Here is a 24,909-nt window from a genome sequence, read left to right on the forward strand (position 1 = left end):
CAAACAAAGAAGTGAACTATGAACTGAGGTCAGAGTTGTAGATAATTGGAGTCAGCATGACAGGTACAAGGTCAGACAGCACAGGCTGGAGAAGGGAGTTTCTTTGAGCATGAATGCCCTTGTAATGCTACTACTAAGTCTTCTGCCCTGTGCAGAGCAGGGTTGGCATATGATTCCCACATTGCACCATGACTGAAGCCTTCATGAATCCTATTACTAAAAGAGCTGTGCCTCTCTAGAGGAAACGTCTCCAACTTGGGTTCATAAAACCTAACTGATTAAGATCAAGCAGTGTGTTACCTTATCTCACTTCTAAGCATGCAAGCATCAAAGCAAGCAAGATACAATGAATGAGATCAGTGGTAACAAAGGAAAAGCTTAATTACTACAATTTGGGCCACACTTCTCAGAATCTAGAACATTTGTGAGTGAGATATTTAAAGTAGTTTTTATGGTTTAAATATGAGATGTCCCCCAAGAGCTCATGTATGAGACAATGCAAGAAAGTTCAGAGGTAAAATGGTTAGATGATGAGATTTATAACCCAATCAGTGGATAAATCCACTGATAGGATGAACTGGATGGTAACTGAAGCAGATAGGGTGTGTCTGGAGGAGGTAGGTCACTGGAAGTGTGCCTTTGGGGTTTATATGTTGTTTCTGATAAGCGGAACTCTCTCTGCTTTTGATTGCCATGTCATGAGATGTTTTCCTCCTCCACGTCCTTCTCTCATGATGTTCTGCATCACCTCGGGTCCAGAGCTATGGCGTAGGCCTTCTATGAACTGAAATCTCTGAAACCATGAGCCCCAAATAAACCTTTCCTCCTTCATGTTGTTCTTGTCAGGTGTTTGGGGCACAGTGATGAAAAAACTGACTAAAACAGTAGTTATCAACAGTTATAAAGCTGAGCTTGCAACAAGAAAATAGTCATACTTGGAGAAGAAATAAAAGTAGAACTTCTAGATACATAAGATATAGTTATTGACATTTTCTGAACAAAAACAAATATACAGTTCAACAACGGTTAGATGCAGCGCACAGATAATTGGAGATCTAGAAGATTCTGAAGAATGTATCCAGAATGAAATATACTGAATAACATGGTATGGAATAAATGAAAGCAAAACTAAGAGATTTAAAGCATGGTATGTAAAGAAGGAAGATATGGTATTGGAGTCCCTGCAGAGAAAATGGAAGAGAGACAATATTTGAAGAGATTTGACTATAAAATAGCCTATAGAACTAAATAAAAATGAAAATTCAAAGACTCAGAAGCAAAATCCTTCCAAAAGAGGGTAAGTAAAAAGAAACACTTATGTACATGCAAAAAGTTCAGTACTCCAAAGGCAAGGAGACAATCTTAAGTCTTTTATATTAAGATCTCTTTAAAGAATAATAGTTAAAAGGGCAAAAGACTTCTTGACTGCAACAATGGATGCCTGAAGACAGTGGAATAATATTTTTAAACTGTCACCTAAAGATACGGTCAACCTAGAAGTTGTGTTTACAGCAAAATTATTTTTCAATCATGAGAGTAAATTAAAACTTTACAGATTAACAGAAATGAGAGTTTATCTGCAGAAGAGCTGCTTTGGCACAACTTCCAAATCAGGGCTTCATATCTTTTAGAATGATAAGCTAGTGGAGCCTATAGGCTCTGTGTCAGAATAAGGTTTTTTAAAGTATGAAATAAAATTGCATAGGGTTACAAAGGCAACCAATTTGAAACTTTTAAAAATAAAAATATTTTGATCTGTATTATACTAGTATGTATCCCACTTTGTAACTCACATAATAACAAAATCCAGTGATAGTTCTATTAACTACTCTAATTTCAGAATAAACAGTGCTGTGAGAGAAGGTGTCATCTTACAGGGCAGGACAGGCACAAATGAATAACTTCAAATGTATTTATCTGTATCAAAGCAAGAGGCATGCAGTACAGCACACTGTGGTATATATCATCTTTGACTTTCTTTTTATTCATGAGTTATTTAGAATATAATTAAATATTTTCACATTAATGTATTTTTTTTCATGGCGCTATCTTTACTATTCATCTATATGTCTGCTACTTCTTGAGAAGTAGCATTCAGCTATAGACAGATCTTTTCCTATCACAGGGAAAGTAGGTTAAGAAAGGTGGCTTTCTTCCGGGATGTTATGAATTTGAGGTATTGATTCAGCCCTGTAAGAGGACAGTGTGTGGCCAGCATTGGGACCACATGCTGAAACTGAAAGTTTGGGTGGGGTATTATGAGGAGGGTCTTGTTCCAATGGGAAGAGGCAGAGCCATAGGTAGAGTAGGTGTGGTGAAGAATCTGTTCCCTAGAGGAGGTGACAGAAGGCTGAAGGACTGCCCACCTGAATGAGCCTGATTATGTAGCTTCAGTGAAACCCAAAGGCACAAATAAAGAAAACATGTGAGTAGAGTAAAAAGGGGGTCACTGCTCAATGAGGCTCAAGGAAAAATTTTATGCACACCATAGAGCAGCAATGCAAAATGCGTTGGGAGGTAGGTTTCAGTGGACTTGCTTCAACCTGGACGGCTCAGAATATTATTCACTCCATTATTTCAACAATGATTCTTTCCTCAGAGAGGTAGTAAACACTGGTTGTTAGTGGTAAATTGGTATCCCAGTAGCTTTAGGCACACCTGCTAGATGTTTTGGGAAAGTAATTTAATTGACATTTCAGCCTGCATTCTAGAAGGACTTGCTTCACTCTCTAAAATTTTGCCTTATCATTTGCCTTTCAACCAGATTTGATGATCTGAAGAAAATTCTTGATATTAGGCAGTGAAACAACTTTTAGTGTTAGAGAACAAGACAGAAAGAGCTAATTTATTCCAGCTGTCTGTGTGCAGGCAGCAGTACTCATCAAATGGGAACGGTCATTGGCTCTATGATGCCATTGCTGCCTGGTAGTCTATTATCCCTTTCCATCACCCTCAAAAGCAAGAAGTTCTTGCTCATTTCTAATTTTATCTCTTCCTCTACTAGGCTGGATGGGAAAAGTGGAGAAAAGAGTGACTTGGTGTTCTCTCTGAGAGCAACATCATGCTTGATCACTCTCTTTGGCCTATTTTCCTTTATGATACCCTTCTCCAACTCTCTTCAGTTTCCCCATATTTTTTTGGAAATCATAGACTTTGAATAATGAAACTGGTAAATTAAGTGGGACAAATGTTTCACCATGGCAATTTCACAGCTAATTAAATTCCTAACCCTTTTCTTCACAGGAGTGTTACAAAATAAACCTTCATATCAGAACGTGCAACCTACTCCTCCCTTGTAATGGGAATTGAGCAAAGATAGCTCAAACTAAGACCTAACAGTTCCAGGGCAGTGGCTCTGAACTTCTTTTCTAGCCTGGCTCTATTGGATATGCTACATTCTCCTGGGTCTCAAGTGGACCAGAGCAGGTGTCCTGAAAGAGGAAGCATTCTGGCACATGGACTCTAAAAAGCCTCCTACAAGATGTTGATGTGGCCCTCTCTACTTAGATTTGATGCTAGTGTTTTTGTATTGAAGGGGTCTGTTCCTTCTGGTGAAGTATTAAGAGAAAGTGGCTATTGGAGAACAATAATCCAGAGTCTAACTCAGGAAATATCAGTGTATGCTGTGGTTTCCAAACTTAAATATCCCCCATAAATCATGCACTGAGGGATTGTTCCCTGGGTTGGCACTATTGGTAGGAGGTGGAGCCTTTGAGAGATGCGGCCTAGTCTGAGGAAGTTAGATCACTGGGGGCGTGCCCTTGAAGGGGAATGTGAGATCTCAGCCCCTTCTTCCCTGTGTTGCTTCTTGGCCATGAGGTGAGAAGCTTTGCTCCACCACACATATGCACCATGATGTGCTACCCCAGAGCCATGGGGCCAACTAACCATTGACTAGAACCTCCAAAACCAGAAGCCCAAATAAATCTTTCTGCCCCCCCCCCCACTTCAGTTCAGAGGATCAAATCCAGGACTTTGCACATGCTAGGCAAGTCATCTACCATTGAGCTACATCCTCAGCCTCTAGTAAACCATTCTGAAATGTGTTACCTGAGATGATGGGGCAAGAGTTTTAGGAAGACATCTGTTTGAGAAATAACTGTGTAATGTGATTATAAAGTGACTTGGGGGCTGTGGTGTATCTTCTGAGGGTGATGAAGCTGGCCTCAGAGAGGCTGTCTTGAATGTTCAAGCATTGGATCCAGAAGTCAAGAGAGAGATTCTAGAGGCATTTGGAAGAAGAATTAGTGAAACTCAGCTGCAGAGAAATGTGAGGGGATTTCAGAGAAGGGTTTCCCTAGCATTGTACTATAAGGAAGGGAGGCTACATCCTAGAGAGAGACTTGTAAAATGAAGAACTGATGTAAATAATTGTCAATGTTGACTGTGTTTGGAGGATTTGTGCACATTGAGCAAAGCCTATTGGGTTTAAGGCCTGGTCCTATCCACTGCAAAGACGGGGTAACCTATAGTCTGTGATCAAAGGGACCTGTGGATCTGGGAGTAACATGATCCATCCAGGTCTGATTTATCCTTTTGGAATCCAAGAGAAAATGTAGTTAAGGCCTTTTAACCATGTCCTAGACCATCTGGCCCCTGCCCTAGGTGGCAAGTATGAGCAATTCATCTCCGCGGGAGACCTCATAACTATATAACTTACTTATTGTTTGACCTCCTAATATTGCCTAATTGATATGAGTAAGCCACAGCCTCCTTCCCCTCCCTGGATCTGGTTGGATATGGAGGGAGAGGGAACAGTCTCAGGATATGGATTTGAGTGACCAGGAGGGAGGGGTGCTGTTGTAGAATGTTGAGACTATAAAAGTACCACTGGGTCTGGGAGGTGGGGACTTCAGGTGCATTTCTGAACATGTTAAGAGTGAGAGAAACAGGGACCAGAAACAGAAACCATGGACAGTGTGGTGCTCACAGTGGTCAGGGCAGAGCTCTGGGCTCTAGGACAGAGCAGCAGATGGCATTCCAGGAGCCTTACAGTAGCTAGGTCCCCACTCCCCGCCAGCATTGGGGAGAATAAACAAAAGACTCACAGGAGGAAGATCTTGGGAATCTGGGAGAGGGAAGCTGAGGAGAAGAGCAGCTAAAGGAGTGTGAAGAACAGGTGAGTGGGAACTATAGGAGCCTGGAGGAGAGGGGGCTCCACACTGGAAGACACTGCTAGCTCTGCTACAGCTGAGGTCAAACTGTACTTTGTCTGATGCACTCAGTGACCTCTCAGGTAATCCTGAGAAGAAGAGTTTCTGCTAAGCTGTGGAGACCAAAACCAGATGTTAGTGCATGGAAGTTACTATCTCTCCATGGTCCACTGGGCATTCCTGGGCACAAGGAGACCAGGAATATGGGGATCAGAGCCAATGTCTGCCTCAGGGAGAGCGAGCTTGGGAGATAGTAGAATTGGACCTGGTCAAGGGCTGAACTGTGGTTCCTTTAAAGAATAGAGGACACGGCATATCCCGGTGATAAGGACAACAGAGAAGACTGCTCACCAGGACCTGGGACAAGGATAGGGGTAGGTCTCGGCCTGGGAAGGGAGTGGCTGCTCAGAGTTAGGGTAGAGCCTAATAGGACACTGCTTATTGCTGAGGTGGGAGGCTGTGCTGTGAATGAAAGGTCCTGGAGTCTGTGGGACCAGGACAGCCACAGCATGCAGCAGGATGGCAGGGGAGTGGTAGTGTTTTCACTTCTCTCTGTGATTTAAAGGTCACACAAATAGCTTTAGAGGACCAAGGTGGTCTAAGCAGCCTGGTAGAGGGTCATTCAGGAAGCCCATCACTCTTGGGCCACCCAGTATAGTGCATGCTGCAGCCTACTCTGTGGCACCCTGGTGGCCTGCAGGCCAGATGTGCCTGCAGGCTGTGAACATCTGGAAGGAAAACAGAGCTCATTGCTTAGTGAAAACTCTGCTCCTGTGATGTGCGAGATTCCACACACCCTCTGCTGTTGAGGTTGGTTTGACTGGTTTCTGAACGTCTCACATGGATGCACCATCTCTCCTTCCAGGTGCTGCTGTCGGGACTCATTGGTGTCGTCTCCTGGAAGAGGCCTCTCTCTCTTGTGGTAAGTGGCACCTGGGTCTCCAGGCGACCTGCATAGTAGTGAGCATGGCACAGGCAAAGGCAAAGAGAATTCCAGTTTCTTGGCTTGGAATAAGATGCTGATGTTTATTTAAAAAAAGTAACTGCTGCATGTGAAGGGCTGATCAGTGAGAACCACTGTGCATTTTACACATTGCACTTCTGAGAGTTTTCCTTGAAGATTTTCCTAAGATGCCCACATCACATCCTTTCCCTGTTTGTTTTCTTTCGGTGCCCTTCCTTAAGGACATACCTTGAACAAAGACATTTTGAAAGTGTGGATGTAAGCATTTTCTCTAAACCCAAAGACCTGCTCATGCGTATACATAAGCTTACATAGGATCACACAAACAGCACACACTTTATCAGAGTTCAAGAAATGTTAGCTTTTTAGTGTGCTTGGGAGATATGAAATTCTGAGAGTAAAATAATGATACTTGAATAGAAGAATTGCTGGGGCATGATGCTAAGGAGTGGACCACATGGGAGATGGAGAGAGGAGGATTTTTTCCCCCCTTTGAAAAGTACCCCAAGCAGATTTGTGTCTATTGATCGTATGCCTGTTTTTTTCAGTGTATGCATTAATATATTGACGTGTCTATGTCAGAACTAGAGGCTGGGATTTTCTGGTTTTGATGGGTAATGAAAAAGACAGCCTGACAGCTTTCTTCTTTTGTATTAATCAATTATTTAGAACCTAGTTTTTAAGAGATTGGATTTGGAGATAATGATGTCCTAAATATTAATGGACATAGGAAAAAAAATAAAACAAATTTATTTGTGGAAGACGTCTCCTTTTCCATCTGAGTAACCATGACACCCTGGAAAGGTATCAGGGAATAGATGGATGATGTGGAATTCAGTTGAACTTCCTCTTCCACTATAGCTCAGCTCATATGCGAAATTTCCTAGTAAAACTTGCTTTTTAGCCAGGGAAGGAGGTGCACACCTGTAATTCTAACTATGGGAGAGTCTGAGGCAACAGGATCCCAAGTTCAAGTCCAGTCTGGATAATTTAGAAAGACCTTGTCTCAAAATAAAATTTAAAATAAGGACTGGGGATATAACTCAGTGGTTGAGTGCTTGTCTAGCATGTAAGGGGCCCTGGGTCCCATTCCTAGTACTAGAAAAAATGTTCTTTATATGGAAGTTTCCAAACAGGCACAAAATAGCCTGGTGTAATGAACCCTGTATATTTTTCATCTAGAGTCAATAAATTTGAATACCTGTCCTGTTTTATTCACCCATGTTCTCTCACTCTCCTGCCCTTACTATTGATTTGTTTCTGGCTGGATTATTTTAAAGAAGTCTCAGCTTGTGGGTCAAGAAGCCCATTCTTGGGCTGGAGTTGTGGGCTCAGTTGTAGAGTGATTTCCTAGCACATGTGAAACACTGGGTTCGGTCCCTAGCACTACAGGAAAATAAATAAATAAAATAAAGTTATTTTTTTAAAAAGAAGCTCACTCTTGGTGCAGAATGGTATGGCACTGAATCTACTGAAGACTGTGGTGACATCTTTGCTTGTGCTCTGTGGTGACTTCTGTGCTGCTTTCAGTGACACAGACATAGCCTGCTCTGTTCCTCTCTGCATGCCCCTATGATGCAGAGATTAAGTTGTCCAAAAACAATCACTTAACAAAGATAAACCATATTCCTAAGCGGAGGGGTGTGTGGAGAGAAACACAAGGGTAGAATCACATTCAACACTCAGCTATCCCCAGCCCTGGCCCTAGGATGCTTACTGGGCTGGGCATTTTATGATACAGATTGCATAGTTTATAACTGATGGGGAATTAGGACTCATATGGACATGGCTCAAGTCAGAGGAGTAGTGTCTTTGGACCTCATTCTAGTAAGGAGGGACATTGTAGCAGCTGGACCTACTAGAGCAGAGGGTTCCAAGTACTTGCTCCTCAGTCCTGGGGCAGTTCAGGAACAGCTACTCTCTGGAAAGTGCTCATATTCACCTCCCATTGAATTATTTTCTTCCGTATTTCAGGCAGAGGAGAAATGCTTTCATTTAACTTGACTTTTTTGCCCTATTTAGGGAGGTAAGGTAACGCTAGCAGCTGCAACACACATTCAGTGGCTTAACACATCACAAGTTAGCTTCTGCTGCTGTCCAGGGTGGGTACTGTGGTAAGTAGTTGCTTCCTCCATAGATGGCTGCAGAGATCCTGGTTTCTTCTATCTGGGGGGCCCTCTCCTCTAGGCCCATGGAGTCCTCTGCAATGCAGTGAGAGGTCATGAGAAATGAGGATGGAACTCCTACTGCTTAATTTCCTTGGACTCAAAGTGATGCTCACTCGTTGCTCCTATGTCAAACCATCAGGACAACTTGTCATGTTACAAAGCTACAAAGGAGACTGGGAAAGCCATGCCTTTCTGGACAGGCAGGTCCCAGAGGCAGCCTCACACTGTAGAGGAGAGGGTATGAATTTTGGTGGGAAGTTTGCTGTCTCTTCTTCTGTCTCTGTTAGGACGGTGCAATCTTTTGAGTCATTACCAAAAACCCACTTCTGAACTCAACCATTGAAATAGCTTTGGCCTTAACTTTTTTTTCCTAAGAGGAGTAAGAGCATTCACAATAGATAGGAGGTAAATTCACAGTATAGTTATCCCTTGGTATATGAAGGGAATTAGTTCCAGGATCTTCATGGACACACAATCCAAAAAAGCTCATGTCCCTTATATAAAATGGCATACTGTTTGCATAGAAGCTATGTGTATCCTCTTGTATGCTTTAAATAATCTATAAATGACTTACAATTTCTAATATAATGCAAATACTAGATGCTATTAAATTGTTTTGTTTTGTTTTTTTTTGATCCACAATTAGTCAAATCTGTGGATGCAGAACCAATGGATACAGAGGGCTAATTGTACACAGATGTGTTAGTTAGAATTCTCCAGAAAGCATAAGCAATAGGATGTATCTATTTACTGCCTGACTGTCCATCTATTGGGATTTGTCTACCTGTCCATCTATTAAGATATGTTTTAAGAATTAACCTCATGAGACTGTAGAGGTGAGCAAGTTCAAATCTTCAGGGCAGGCTGGAACCCCAGAGAAGCATTGATGCTGCAGCTGAAGGCAGAATTCCCCATCTTTGGAAGAGGTCAGTCTTTTTTCTCTTAAAACTTTCAACTGATTGGATAAAGCCCATGAATGCCAAAGAAGATAATCTGCTTTGTTCGATGTCTGTTGCCTTAAATGTAATCTCATTTTTTTTTTAAATACCTTGACAGCAATACCTAAACTGGTGTTTGACCAACTATCTGGGGATTGCAGCCTAGCCAAGTTGACATGAAAGTGAGCATCACAACAGGGTTCTATTACCTGACCAAAAATGCTCTATCCAGAATAGTAACAATGAAAACACTGTAAATAATGATACTAGTCATTCATTGAGAGTGAACTGTGTGCCCTTATTTTCTCAGCAGTCTGGCAAGAATTGGTTTTCCTATTTTGGGAAGAGATGAGGAGACCTCAGGTCTTGAAGCAATGGACCAGGACTTGAGCTCAGAGCTCTCTGACTCTAAAAATCCACCACCTTTTTGTTCCAACCTACCAAAGTCCATATAGATGTCCCTTTTCTTCCCCACAGCTTGTCTCTAATTATATATCAATGATTTGTACTCACATTATCTTGTCCCTTAGTTTTTTTCTGTCTCAATGGGTGGCAGTGCCACCCACCCAACTTAAAAGCTGGACTCATTATCATGCCTTTTTATTCCTCCCCTTTCATGTTCTTTTACAAGCTCTCCCATTTATTGCTACCTTTATATTTATACAATTGGCCATCTTTTCTTTATTCCTTAAGTAACGTGTTCTAGGGCAGACTCACCTTCTCTTATAGGATGTTGAAGTAGCCTTTTGAAGATCTTTGTGCCAAGAGTTTGGTTCTTTTTAAAGATATATTTTTTGCATACCCATACCCAGAGTGACATCTATCTTAGCCTGTTTTCTGTTTCTGTAATGAAATATCTGAGCCTGGATACCTTATAAAGAAAAGAGACTTATGCTTTGGATATGAGGTGTGCCCCAGAAGCTCTTGAGTTAATGCAGGAGGTGAAATTACTAGGTTATGAGAGCTATAATCTAATCAATCTATCCTAGTTTGAATGGATTTGGATTGACTGTGTAACTGTAGGCAGGTAGGGTGTGCCTGAATGAGGTAGGTCACTGGTGGTATGCCCCAGAAAGGTTCATCTTCCCTACAGTCTCTTCCCCTTTCTATTTCTGCTTCCTGGCTGCCATGAATGGGGTAGTGCTCCTCTCTTATGCCATTGCGCCATGATGTTCTGCCTTACTCTGGCCTGCAGGAATGGAGTTGGCTGACCATGGACTGAACCTCTGAAACCATGAGCCAAATAATGTTTTCCTTCTCTAAGTTGTTCTTGTCAGTTATCTTGCTCACAACAGTGAAAAGCTAACATGCTCACATTTTTAGAGACTCCAAGTACAAGACTGGTGGTCTCATCTATTCATCCTTGGTGGGCCTTATGGTAGATGGCATCTTGGCAAGAGTACATGCAGAAGAGATAAGATAGTGAGACAGGAAGTCAGAGACCAGGGCACGTCCAGTCTTGCTGTTTTTATAACAACCCATTCTCATAGGAACTAGCTCACTTCATGAAACTACACTAGTCCCTTCGAAGGGCCTTCCCCCAATGACCTAATTATCTTCCTCTAGACCCATCTCTTAAAGGTCCCATTACCTCCCACATCTCCACACTGAGGACCATGTGTCCAACATGTGAACCCTTAGGGAACATACTCAACCCAACCCGTATCCAAACCATAGCACTATCTAAAGGGTCAGTTGTACTGTGGGCTCTTCAGTTATTCCCTAGGGCCTAGGGATTAGAACTGGGGATTTTTGGACAATGTTTGATGACTTGTTGTATGAGAAAAGGAATTAATTAGAAAGTTAAGTGCCTGACCCAGGGTCCTACAGTTAGAATGTTTGAAGCCTCAATTCTAATAATTATTTTATCTCAAGCTCCTGTGATTATTCTGTACCCTAATGATGTCTTCCCATCTTCTTGAAGGTATGAACTGGGGATCCCTCTGTGAGCATTCTAGTTCATTCCCAGGGGACACACTTGACTCCTCCTCCCACCCCCACATTGACTGCTACAGTGAGTTGCCCTCTGATGGGAGAGTGTCCCTCAGGATGATGAGAGGAAGTACCATTGGGCCTCATGGTCCAGGCTCTACACAGCCATGCAAAACACCTGCAGAGGTTGGCTGGGTGAGTGCAGGAATGAGTGGGTCCGCTGACAGCAGAGATTGATGCTGCCATGGTTCCAATGGCAGCTGCTTTCCTCTGTAGGCTTGTGAGCATGAGCCTCATAAGACGTGTTATGTCCCCTCCTTTGTATCACTCTGGTCTTTGGATAGAGTAGGATGAAGCAAACTGCTCTCCCAGAGTAAGTGATGTTCTGAAGGACAAAGGCCCTGTGAGAAGAGAAGAAGAGAGGAGCAGCACAGTCCGACCAGGGGAGGGGAGGGTGGCTTCCCTTTATAGGCTGGTGAATGTGATTTGAAAGGGATAAGAAGGAAGAAAAATGCTATAGCATTTTTACCACAGTATTCTACAAGAGCCTTTCCAACTGCTGAAAGCTAGAGATAGTTACGTTAATAAAAAATATGTGCCAGGTACCGTGGTACACGCCTGTAAACCCAGCGGCTCTGGAGGCCGAGGCAGGAGGATTGCAAGTTCAAAGCCAGCCTCAGCAAAAGTAAGGTAATAAGCAACTCAGTGAGACCCTGTCTCTAAATAAAATAAAAAAAAAAATAGGGCTGAGGATGTGGCTCAGTTGTTGAGTGTCCCTGAGTGCAATCCCTAGTACCTGCCCCCCACCCCTGCCACCACAAAAAAAAAGAATATGTATTTTCATGTTAATGTGATACTCCTTAAATATGTGCTAAGTATCTCCTATGATTGAGGAAATGGTCTTTCCTGCCTTAAACTTTGAGGGTTATACACTGTGCTGGATGCCAAGTTAGAAATCAGGTTGTATAGCTATGTGTACATGATTTCTCGAAAGATTCAATGAAAGAAACATCTTATGGTAGTTGGTGTACTAATAATGGAACATGTAAAAAATAATCACAGTTAATATGATTTAAAAAACTTTAACAAACTAGTAATGAGCGGGATGCTAGATGATTTGTAATGACTAATACTATTGAGAGAATAACAACAATGGGATAGAAAATATATTTTTTTTAATTTTTAAAAGCATGGGTTCACAGGTATATGAGTACCATATAGATCTAGTGTTGTATTTAGTATTGTTTAAGTTTTATGCTATAGTGTTTGATAATCCTGGAACCTGGCTTTTTGTTTACTTTTATCATAAAATTTTATAAACTCCAAATAGGAAAGTGTATCCATTAGAGATGACCTGGAGACAGAAAACAGTGCAATACTTGGCTCCTGCCACCATCAACCTCAGTAGATTTAGGGATCCTAATTTAATGATAGCAAAGACATTCTCACTTTAAATTCTGAAATATAGAGAGGAGTCTCCAAAGAGCTTTTCAAGTTTGCAGGGGCTCCCTTTCACAGATTTATTCTCATAGCTATAATGAAAGGAGTATTCTCTGAATCCTCCTGGGATGGGTGAGGTCTTACATGATGAATGCATTCTAATATTGTAATCTCCCTCAGCCTTTGGAATCCTTCTTATATGGGATACCATGAAAGGATGGCATTTCAACTTCACTTGGTGTAGGGCATCTTTAGGATTATATTTCAGTCAACCAGACAAACTAATTGTGGGCCCATATCAACAAATCTGGTCTGATTCATCCATTTATTCCTCCTATCTTGATCATTAACAGTGAGTCAGCCTGCTCCCACCTCCTGCTATGAGACATTTCCAGGCTTCAGCACAGGCAGGAGGGACCCCCCCACACACACAGGGCCTGGCTACCCACTGAGTTTAGGAAGCCACACAGAATCTAGGAGCCTAAAATGGCTAAAGTTTGCAGGACAAAGTGCAAGAAAGGAACAATTGCTCAGACAGAGGATTCTGGTGATCTGTAAAGGATCCCCTGTGAATATTTAGCTGATACTGATCACCATTTGCATGTGAGGAAACTGAGGCCAGGAAAGAACAATTGGAGAGTACTAGAGCAAATAATTCTCAGCACAAAACAGTATTTCTCCATTATCCAAATGGAAAAACCTCAAACTACACGAGGGCATTGGATGGAGAATGGTATTCAGAAGAACCTGTCTCTAAGGAATAACTAGCTCTCAACTAAATGTCGCTCTTGTCCTGTCTAACAAATCATAATAGCAAGTCCAAAAGAATCAATTGACTTCCACGTAATTTAATAATGTCCAAACAAAGTCAAAGAATATTCCTAGGAATACAAATGTATACTACACAATGTCTGGCATCCAATCAAAGATTACTAGGCATGCAAAGAAGTAGAAAAATATGACCCAAAATTGGGAGAAAAAGAAATACATTAAAACTAAACAAAGCTAACACATTTAAAAATGTTAGACACAGACAATAAAACAATTATTATAATTGTAATTCAGATACTACAAATGTTAAATACACCCATAGAGGTATACAAAACCCACTTGAAGTTTAAATGATGAAAACTACAATATAAGAGAGGAAAAATTCACCGAATGAGGCTAATGGCAGATTAAATGAAGAATGAAGATCAGTGAACTGAAATGACATTGCAATAGAAATTCCTCAAAATGAAGCACACAGAGAAAAAAAAACAATGTAAAAAAGGAAAAAAAAAGGGAATTGGTGAACTATGGAATAATTTGATGAAGTCTAATATGTGTGGAATCAAGGATGGAGTACAAAGAAAGAAAAAATATTTGAAGAAATTGTAGACCTTTTTCCTCCAACATTGAATAGACTATAACTTCATAGATCCAAGAAACTAAATGTATACAAAGAGCAAGAAATAGGAAGAAAAACACATCTGTGTATTGTGGGATTTATAACATCTATAAAAGTGAATTGTATGAGGGTCTCGGGTTGTGGCTCAGTGGTGGAGCACTTGCCTAGCATGCGTGAAGCACTGGGTTCGATCCCTGGCACCACATAAAAATAAAAACAAATAAGATGAAGTTATTGTGTCTATCTACAACTAAAAAAATATTTTTAAAAAGTGAATTGTATGAAAAACACAGCCAAAATTATGAAGCTAGAAGTAGTCCTTGTAAGATTATTAACTGTGCATACTTGAAGGTAGTTGAAGATGTGTGCTATAAACCCTAATGCAACCACTAAAACAAAGTAAAACAAAACAGAGGGTTGGTTAAGAAATCAATAAGGAAAATAATATGAAGTCATAAAAAGTATCTAATTAAAAGAAAGCAGAAGCAAAGGAGAAATGGAATAAAGAATAGAGGTGACAAATGAATAGTAAGTTTTCATTATCTATTTGGATTTCTTAAGTGAATTGCATGTTCATGTTCTTCTGAAGACCACTTCATTGATTTGTGGGATTTTGTAATATAGTAATACTTTTCTAAATGACTAATATTTTATTCTAATTTGTTGTCTTTCAATTTTTAATGAGATATCTTTTTTTTTCTTAATACAGGAGTGTTAGTTTTTCTACTTGTAATATCTGTTTTATTTTTTCCTCACATGGCCTTAGGGTTTCTTTCTTAATTTAAAATACCTCTTGCCCCATGATTCCAAAGTTACTTTCCTGTGTATTTTAAAATCATTTACAGTTTTTTCTTTTTATGTTCAGGTCTTTTTATGTTTGCTTTCATCCAAAATTTATTTTTACATATAACATTAAGACTCTCAATTTTATTTGTTTCAAAATGATAGGCATTTCTCAGATGCCATTTTTTTAATGTTCAGTATTTCTTATCACATTTGAAATGTTCTCCTCTCTCCAATGCTAGACATGGGTGTGTTTATTGATATCTTATTAAAGAATATGCCTGTCCATCTTGAAGCCAGTATTACTCTGTTTTAATTAGTCCAGCTTTATAATGTCATTATTTTATTTTACTTTTCATGATTTTCTTGGCTACTTTGAGTACTTTTTTCTCTTCAGTAAATTTTAGAATAAATTTATGAAGTTGACTAGTGATTAGGATTTGATTGCAATTGTGATAGCATTGATTTTATAGGTTAATTCCTAAATAAGTAATTCCTAGAATACTGAGAGTTGGAAATACATTCTCTGCTATGATTTCTGGAAAGCTCTGTGTATCAATCTCGTGTCTGGCTATCATGCACCATAGTGGTTGTACTTGTTCTAATTATTTATCTGTTGGATACTTAGAGAAAGATAATTTGCTGGGTTAATTTCTTTCATTATGTCTTTATTCCTTTTTATTCTGTCTTATTCTTAAAACCCTAGTTTATACATTTTCTAACTGCTGAATTGACCCAATAGGACTTAAAATTTTCTATTATGTTCCTTTAGTTTCAGTGATATTTCTTCTGTTTTATTTTCTAGATAACTAATTTGGGCTTTAGCCATATTCATTCTGCTATTTAATCCTTCTGTTGAATTTTTCTTTTTGACAGGCAGCCATGTTATTTTCTCAGAACTCTCTGTTCTTTAATTGCTTTTTTTTTCATAGTAATGTATTCACATTGTATGAAACACTCATGAGTTCAATCTCCCTCAAGGATATTAATTAGAATTCTGTTTATCAGGTATTCTCACCTAGACCCTAAGGTTATTTGGTCTCTTTGCTCATCTAGGTCCTTATTAAGTTTTTATTCCAGTACTGGGGATTGAACCCAGGGAGGCTCTACCACTGAGCTACATACTCAGCCCTTTTAATATTTTATTTTGAGACAGGGGCTCACCAAGTTGCTAAGTCTGGCCTCCTCCTATGATCCTCCATCCTCGGTTGCCCAAGTAACTGGGATTATAGGTGTGTGCCACCATACCTGTCTAGGTTCTTATTCTTGACATCTTTTTTAAAAAAAATTATTTATTCATTATAATTTGTTATGTATGACAGAAGAATGCATTTCAATTCATAGTACACATGTAGAGCACAATTTTTCATGTCTCTGGTTGTATACAAAGTAGAATCGCGCCATTTGGGTCTTCATGCATGTATTTGGGGTAAGGACGTCCACCTCATTCCACCATCTTTTCTATCCCCCTGTCCCCTCCCTCCCCTTTGCCCTATCTAAAGTTCCTCCATTCCTCCCATGTTCCCCTCCATCCCCATTATGGATCAGCATCCTCATATCAGAGAAAACATTTGGCATTTGTTTTTTTGGGATTGGTTTACTTCACTTAGCCTAATATTCTCCAACTCCATCCAATGCCATGATTTGATTTTCTTGTAATGCTCTGTAATATTCCATTGTGTATATGCACCATAGTTTCTTTATCCATTTATCTACTGAAGGGCATCTAAGTTGGTTCCACAATTTAGCTATTGAGAATTATGCTCTATAAACATTGATATGGCAGTGTTACTATAGTATGCTGTTTTTAAGTCCTTTGTGTATAAACCAAGAAGTGAGGTAGCTGAGTCAAATGATGGTTCCATTCCAAGTTTTCCAAGGAATCTCAATACTGCTTTTCATATTGGCTGTACCAATTTGCAGTCCCACCATCAATGTAGGAGTGTGCCTTTATCCCCACATCCTTGCCAATACTTATTGTTGTTTGTATTCTTCATAGCTGTCATTCTGACTGGAGTGAGATGAAATCTTAGAGTAGTTGTGATTTGTATTTCTCTAATTGCTAGAGATGAACATTTTTTTTATATATTTGTTGATTCATAGTATTTTATATTCTGTGAAGTGTCTGTTCAGTTCCTTAGCCCATTTATTGATTGGGTTATTTGTGTTTTTTTGGTGTTAAGAGTTTTGAGTTCTTTATATATCCTAGAGATCAGTTCTCTATCTGATGTACATGTGGTAAAAATTTGCTCCCATTCTGTAGACTCTCTATTCTCACTGATTATTTTTTTGATGAGAAGAAGCTTTTTAGTTTGAATCCATCCCATTTATTGATTCTTGATTTTATTTCTTGTACAAGGAGTCTTATTAAGGAAGTTGGGGCCTAATTTGACATGATGAAGATTTGGGCCTACTTTTTCTTCTATTAGGTGCAGGGTCTCTGGTTTAATTCCTGGGTCCTTGATCCACTTTGAGTTGAGTTTTATGCATGGTGAAAGATAGGGGCTTAATTTAATTTTGTTGCATATGGATTTCCAGTTTTCCCAGCACCATTTATTGAAGAGAGAACTGTATTTGTGTGGGTTTGTCTCTGTGTCCTCTATTCTGTACCATTGGTCTATAAGCCTATTTTGGTGCCAATACCATGCCGTTTTTGTTACTATTCCTCTGAGGTATGGTTTAAGGTCTGGTATAGTGATGCCATCTACCTCACTCTTCTTGCTAAGGATTGCTTTAGCTATTCTGGGTCTCTGTTTTTCCAGATGAATTTCATGTCTGTTTTTTCTATTTCTATGAGGAATGCCATTGGGATTTTGATTGGAATTGCATTAATTCTGATAGTGCTTTTGGTAGTATGTTCATTTTTATAATATTAATTCTGACTATCCCGGAACCAGGGACATCTTTCCATCTTCTGAGGTTTTCTTTAATTTTTTTTCTTCAGCATTCTGTAATTTTAATTGACATCTGTTTTATTCAGTGTCAGCCTATGCTTGGTTGTGACAAGACCTTGCTTACCTATGTTACAGAACAATGCCTGGAATACAGCAAATGATCACTAAGTATTAACAATTGACCATCATCATTTTCATAATTATCAGCAGCAGATAACCAGGACAAACACAGCTTGAGGTCCTACCTCTGAACCTTCACAATGGATATTGAACCTGAAAAAAGAAAGGCAGATTTACCTGGTGGAAAATAAGCTAATCTCAGTAGTTCTCTCCTGAGGCTACTTCATCTCCCAGGAATCCTGAATCCTGGTAGACAACAAGAACCTCCTGCCTTCACAGATCTCAACACTGCCTTCTCTGAGTCAGGCCTAAGGAAGGGATTATGACCATCACCTCCCTCAGGTTTAAAACCAGGAGTGTGTTTCAGAGCCCATGCTGTTTTTGTGTCACTGTTTCTGTATCCTACCAGGAAACCAGAATACCTTTGGCACTTTCCAAAATATTACTTTAAACCCATTGTATAAGAATTTCTGAGGATGGAGCTCAGGTATCAATATTATTTAACACTTTGGATCATTTCAGAAAAGATTCAGAACTTGTTGCCTCTGCAAGGGTGCACTTGTTCCTCAGGTTGTTACAAACTTTGACAAATATTTCTTTTTTCTCAGTGTGGGAATATTGGATAAACTGATTCAGAATACAAATTACATGTTAAGTGCCCATAAATAGAGGTATTTATAATCATTGCTTGGTTCAGTTGTCTTTTAAATCAGATTATAGAAAAAAGAGCTACTTCTTCTGTACTATTATACTGTACTTTTCCTTTATTATTTTGTTGTAGGACAGATCTTCTAACAAATTCTCTGTTTTATCTGGGAATGCCTTAATTTCTTCTTCATTTTAAAAGGATGATTTTTTAAAAATATAGAATTCTTGATTGACAGTATTTTTTTAAAAAAAAGAACCCTGGATATGTTATTGCACTGCCTTCTGTCTTGTATGTTTTCTTATGAAAAACTAGCTGTTAATCTTACTGTGATCCCTCATATGTGATAAGACAGTTCCCTTTTGTTTTCAAGACTCTGTCTTTTGCTTTGACAGTTTAAGATGTCTCTAGTTATGTATCTTTTTAAATTGAATCTATTGAGTTAATTAAGGTTCATTGAATTCAGATATTTAGATTCATGTCTTTAATCAAATTTGAGAAGTTTTGGCTGCAACTTCTTCAAATATTCTCTATACACTTTTCTTTTTCTCACTCCTCTCCTTTTAGAACTCCATTATATATTTTGGTACACTTTATGGCATTCCACATATCTTTTAGAAATCTGTTTGTTTTTCTCCATTCTTTATATCTCTAAGGTACAGACTAGATAATTTCAATTGACCTGACCTCAAGTTTAGTGATGATTCTTTCTTCTGCTTACGCAAATCTTCTGCCTGATCTCTCCAGAGAATTTTTTCATTTTACTTACTATATATTTCCAACTCCATAATTTCTAGTTGGTTCTTTCTTACAATTTCTCTCTCTTTATCGATATTCTCTATTTGGTGAGATAATCATTCTCATATTTTCCTTTTGTTCCTTAGAGAAGATTTTCTTTACTTCTTTGAATATATTTAAAATAGCTGATATAAAGTTGTTGTCTCCTAAGTCCACCATCTGGGCTTCCTCAGACAGCATTTATTTTGATTGCTTTTTATCTCTGCATAGGAGGCCACACTTGCTTGATTTTTTACCTGTCTTATAATTTTTTATTATTATTGAAAATTGGACAGAATATATATATATATATATATATATATATATATATATATATATTCAGAATATACTATAATACATCTAAAAGTGAAACTCCTCCTCCTCCCATAGTTTGTTGCCAATGATGTTTGTCATAATTTTTGTTCCTAGTTTAATGATTTTTGAACAAATTCTGTAAAGTCTGTGTTGTCATGTGTGGCTACTTAATTGTCTACTTGGTTATTTTAGTAGTTAACCAGTTATTAGACAGAGATTTAAAATTTGGAGCCAATACATCTCCCAGGCTTTGGTGAGGGGCTCTGTGTGTCTGTTGGGATATACTTTCAATATTCTTCCAGGCAGTTGACAACTCTGCTTTTGTCTTCACTTCCTGCTTTCATTGACTCTTAAAGTCAGAGGTTGAGAGTTTAGAGCCTTCTCGGGTCTTTCCTAGGCAAATATCTAACCCTGTGCATGCATGTAACGTTCTATATTCCAAGAAACATTGAGCGTTTCATATACCCTTTGGATATCTTATTCTCCAGCATCTTTAAAAAAGTTTTTTTGGCTACTCTGTTCATTGCTACAACCAATATCCACTTCTCAGGCATCTGCAAATTGAAAATAATTAACTGTAAATGTACTTGACAATTGTTTTCTAGAGAAAGGGTCTTTACACTGGGTGGGCTTCAACTCAGGTCAAATAGAAATAGACTTACATGTGTATTCTCCCAGGGAATCCCTAGAAGGGCCACATCGTGACAATAATTTGGGAACGAGACTCTGAAAGAACTCCATCTTTGTTTTCTTCCTTCAGGTAGCTTCTAGATTGTACCAGGAATGAGAATTTTACTTTTTCAAGGTGACTGTGGAGTTGGGGGATGGAAGATGGGACTAAGGAAAGCCAAAATGCCACAAAGTTCACTGTTGTAATTGAGGCTTAACAGTTATCTTGTTAAAAGACTGAAGTTACTGGGCTGGGCATTTGGCTCAAGCGGTAGCGCGCTCGCCTGGCATGCGTGCGGCCTGGTTTGGATCCTCAGCACCACATACAAACAAAGATGTTGTGTCCGACGAAAACTAAAAAAAAATAAATATTAAAATTCTCTCTCTCTTTTAAAAAAAAGACTGAAGTTACTGCAAGCCTTTTGTTAATTTCCAGAGTCCATTCTGATAATTTCTCTGTTATTTTCTTCCTTTTATGGAGGAGTGAATTTTCAGAGATCTTTTCCCGGTTATATTTTGCTGACATTACTCCCCAAATCTCTTTTAATAGTTTTTGTTTGGCAGGCTATTTAAAGAATGAAATCTATTGTATATATCTTTGACAATGTATCTAGAAGAACCATTAATCTTACTTCATGGAGCTTGAAATCTCTTTGCTATCCTAAAATAGAAATCACCCATTGGTGAATGGTATCATTTGAGAGATATGGAATTTTTTATCATCTTTGAGTATATTACTGTAGTAGATTTTACTACTAAATAGGTTTCTACTTCTCTGGCAGAACACTACTGGGGTTAAAAAAGGTTCTCATAGTTGATATATGCAATATGGATGAGTCTCTAAAGGTTAAAAAAAGAAGCCAGACACAAAAGAATATGTGATTGCATTTTTTTGTGAAATTCTAGTGATGGAGAACAAATGGTGATTGCCTGGGGCTTGAGTGGTGGGAAGAGATTGACAGCAGAGTGGCACAAGGGAACCTTTGGAGTCGATGGAATGTTCTGTGTTTTGATTGTGTAGTGTTTAGATGACTGGACGTGTTTGTCAGGATTCATTGAACTGTGCAATTAAAATGGTTAGATTTTCTTTCTGTAAATTATACTTCAATAAACCTGATAAAGAATATCCAAGCTTAAATAACACTTTTAAATTTAATGACATAAAACATTATTTATTATCCAAAACAAAGTAGGGTTTAACCCAGTAGGCAATCACAGAAGTTGATCCCATGTCAGTGGCTTGGAAATTTTGGTATGTCTCAGAAGCACTGGCAACACTTGCTGAATTTCCCTATACATCTTTAGGGAGCTGCTGGATGGTTCTGGGACCCTGACTCTTGAGTCTTTAGATACACTATTGCCAAGTTGTGGAAGATACAAAATTAAGTGTGTTTAGGTTGTGAATATGTTAGAAGTACCTTTATTAGATTCATTTCCCCCCCCGCACACACACACACACACAGACTTCTGTAGGAGGAAGATAAATCACAGTAGCCTTCAGAAGTACTAAAATCGATTAAAGATGTTTTATGGTATTTGGAAGCCACAGTACCAGAGTGATGGGGTAAAAAGACCCAGCCTTATCCATCACTAAGTGAATGGATAAACTTGTACATCCAGACAATAGAATGTTATTCAGTTCTAAAAAGAAATGATCAAGCCGTGAAGACAAGAAGGAAACTTACATGCATGATAGTAATTGAAAGAAGCCAATCTGCAAAGGCTATACACTGTATAATTTCAGTATATATGACTTTCAGAAAAAGTCAGAACTGTGGAGATCATAAAAAGGTCAGGGGTTGCAGGGGAGGGAAGATTGTCAGAGCACAGAGAATTGTTAGGAGAGGGAAACTACTCTGGATGATACTATAATGGTGAATATGTACCATCAAACATTTGTCCAGATCCATACAATGTACACCACCAAGAGTGAACCCTAAAGTAAACTGTGACATTGGTCCATAACATGTATCAGTGTAGGTTCATTGATTGTACCAAGTGTTCTACTCTGATAGAGGATGTTGGTTAGGGAAGGCTGTGGGTTTGAGGAAAGGGTCAATAGATGAGAAATCTCTGAATCTGCTTAATTTTGCTATGAACCTAAAACTGCCCTAAATAATAAAATCTATCTAAAAATCTTTAAATAAAAGATGTAAAGGTACAACCTCCAAACCAGAATAAATTCTATTTATTTAAAATTACTAATAATAGGTAAAATATATGACCAGTTGCTATCTCCTACACCAGTTATGGTTCACACTTGCACCATTCTCCAAAAACATGTGTCAGATTTCTGCCTTTCAGGTGGGTAAGGAAAAGCCTTTGTAACGAAACAATTTTGTAGCAAGAGATTTGAAGGAAAAGAAGTCACAGTGAAGAAGTCTTGTCACTTGGATTTAGCTTTCACAATAATAGTCTTGGGTGTGAAACACTACGTGCTGAGTCCTTGTCAAATATTAGCTCCACTTCATTCCCATGACACCCCAGTGAGGCACCTCTATTATTATCCAGCCCCAGAGAAAAATTGGACAGCCTCGTGGTGGGTAAATGATAGATAGGTTTTCAACCTAGGAAGACCAGCTTTTCATCATTGATCTACCTGAGACCTTTACATTTAACTAAAAACATCTCATTTGTTAGTGTACAAAAGCATAGTCAGCATCCTTTGCAGCTCAGACTAAGACTTACTAATGCATAACATCAGACTAAATGAAATTCGTTTAGGTCCAATAATTCTTTCATAGTTTTTTTTTAATTAGAAGCTACCAAATAGAGAAAATATTTTTTTCCTTCCATATTTCTTTTTTTTTTTTTTTTTGAAAAAAGGAGATTTCCATCATTTTGCATTGATTTCAGCAGGTGTTTGAATGGCTCTTCATCTCAGAGTTGCATTTTGTCTCTGATAAGTCTAGATGTGTGGCAAAAAGGATCATCAGAGCTCTCCTACTCTCCTGCACACTGGTCAGAGAATTTCCAATCCTTTGGAGCCTATTTCATTGGGCATGTCCTGGAGTTTATTGATCATTATCCCTTGGTTTAGAGATGTCAGCCCTATATATTTATGTTTCAGTATAAATGACTGATTCTTATCAGGGTCTCAGTTTTATTGGAAGCTCAGAGACAATTGATGAAGAAAAATAGCTTTGACTGCCTTTGCATTTAGCTTGGATTTTGTTATCTTTGTTTTTCTCAACTGCAGTGTTTAATGTAATTTGCAAACACCAGGGGATGGGAAGTGTGTGATAAGTGAACTTCAGCCTACATTATTACTTTTAAATTTTCTCTTTTCATTGCTATGTTGATCATTTTTCTGTGTAAGAAAGCTTAAAATCTTATGCTGCATATATTAACTTTTTCAAAAGGTGTCTGAATTTTCATGCTAACAGAAATGTTTCCTGCTGTGCCCACCAGAAATTCAGTCCCAGTTTTACTACAAAGTCATATGTTTGGCCATATTCTGGGGGGAAAATTTATGAATCACTTTAACCTTTAATATGTATTACAAAAAGCCTGTAGGGCTTTCTTTCCAAGTCATGAATTGAGTACAAATACAACTTTAATATGCTATTTAAAAATATAGGTGAGTTAAAGGTTAATATATTTAATGTAAATGTACTTGGAGCCATTATTTATTCAGACAATTCATTATAAATCTACTTTGGGTGTTTCTTACAGTCAGGATCAGGACCTCTTTTTAAGATGTATTCTGTATGGTCACATTGAAGATGAAGCCTTCATTGGTTATGCAAGGAAGAAAAGGAAGTAGACTACATGCATATTTATTTTTGCAGGTCTGTAAAACAATGCAGAATTTTACTTTGCTAGTAAGACAGTTTAAGTATCTAAAGCTCTCATCTTGTTTATAAAAATAGACTAATATGCTTGCTTTTAAATTGCTGGCAGTATTAAATGTCAGCAGGGAAAAAGTCTACCCAAAAAACTGAGAAAGAAACAGACCAATTAAAGTATAACACAAGGAGACCACCAAATGAAATTAAAAATGGCCATTGATTACATACTCGTTTTATTGAAATATGACAGTGATTTATATTTGCTTGGATCACATTACTTCAAAGGAAAAACTCTTTTATTTTTGATCTCTGAGGCATGTATTTAATTGTAAATGTACTAAAACATACTTTTGGCCAGAGACAAATAGCTTGGGTAGAAAGATGAAAAACATGATAAACAAAGACACCTAATAAGTAATTATGTGCTGAAAATCATAATAAATTAGATGCTTCATCTTGAATTCACATGGAAATAATTGTAAAGAGCTTTTTCCTAATTACTGCTTCTGACTGGCTATTGAGAAGTTTTTCAGAAAGAATAAATTATTCCCATAGCCCAGGTTGGAGAATGTCTCTCTCATCCCACAAAAACAGAGATAGAGAGGGTGGTAAGGTCTGTTAGAATAGGACTGAGGAGATGGGCCATGTTTGGGTGCTCATGAGTCCCAGAGAATAGCTCCGGATAGAGTCCTAGACTCTTTTTATGTATTTGTCTTTAATGGTTTGAGAGGTTTACCAGTCCATGTCCACTGGTTAATATACTGTGAGGTGAGTTGTTTGTAGCTGCACCCCTGATAAATCTCTTGATCATGATAAATCATTGAGTACTCCTTCTCATGGGCACCAGCAAAGTTTAATGTTGTTTCCATTAGAGAAGAGTTTGCCCAGCTTCTGCTGAGAGAAGCCTGGTTATGTGTTTTTTGGTGTGC

General features: G+C 38.5%; 1 protein-coding gene across 2 annotated transcripts in view; it reads left to right on the top strand.

The window, feature by feature from the left end:
* Entrep2 (endosomal transmembrane epsin interactor 2) overlaps nt 1-24,909 on the top strand; it is a 420,439-nt gene that overhangs the window by 198,682 nt on the left and 196,848 nt on the right. For both annotated transcript variants that reach the window (XM_071607359.1, XM_071607360.1), the window contains exon 2: nt 6,019-6,075. In XM_071607359.1, coding sequence (XP_071463460.1) covers nt 6,019-6,075 — 57 coding nt within the window. The remainder of the gene's footprint in view (nt 1-6,018; nt 6,076-24,909) is intronic.

The sequence above is a fragment of the Marmota flaviventris genome, chromosome 2 (genome assembly GCF_047511675.1).
Source record: "Marmota flaviventris isolate mMarFla1 chromosome 2, mMarFla1.hap1, whole genome shotgun sequence".
In the NCBI taxonomy this organism is placed as follows: domain Eukaryota; kingdom Metazoa; phylum Chordata; class Mammalia; order Rodentia; family Sciuridae; genus Marmota; species Marmota flaviventris.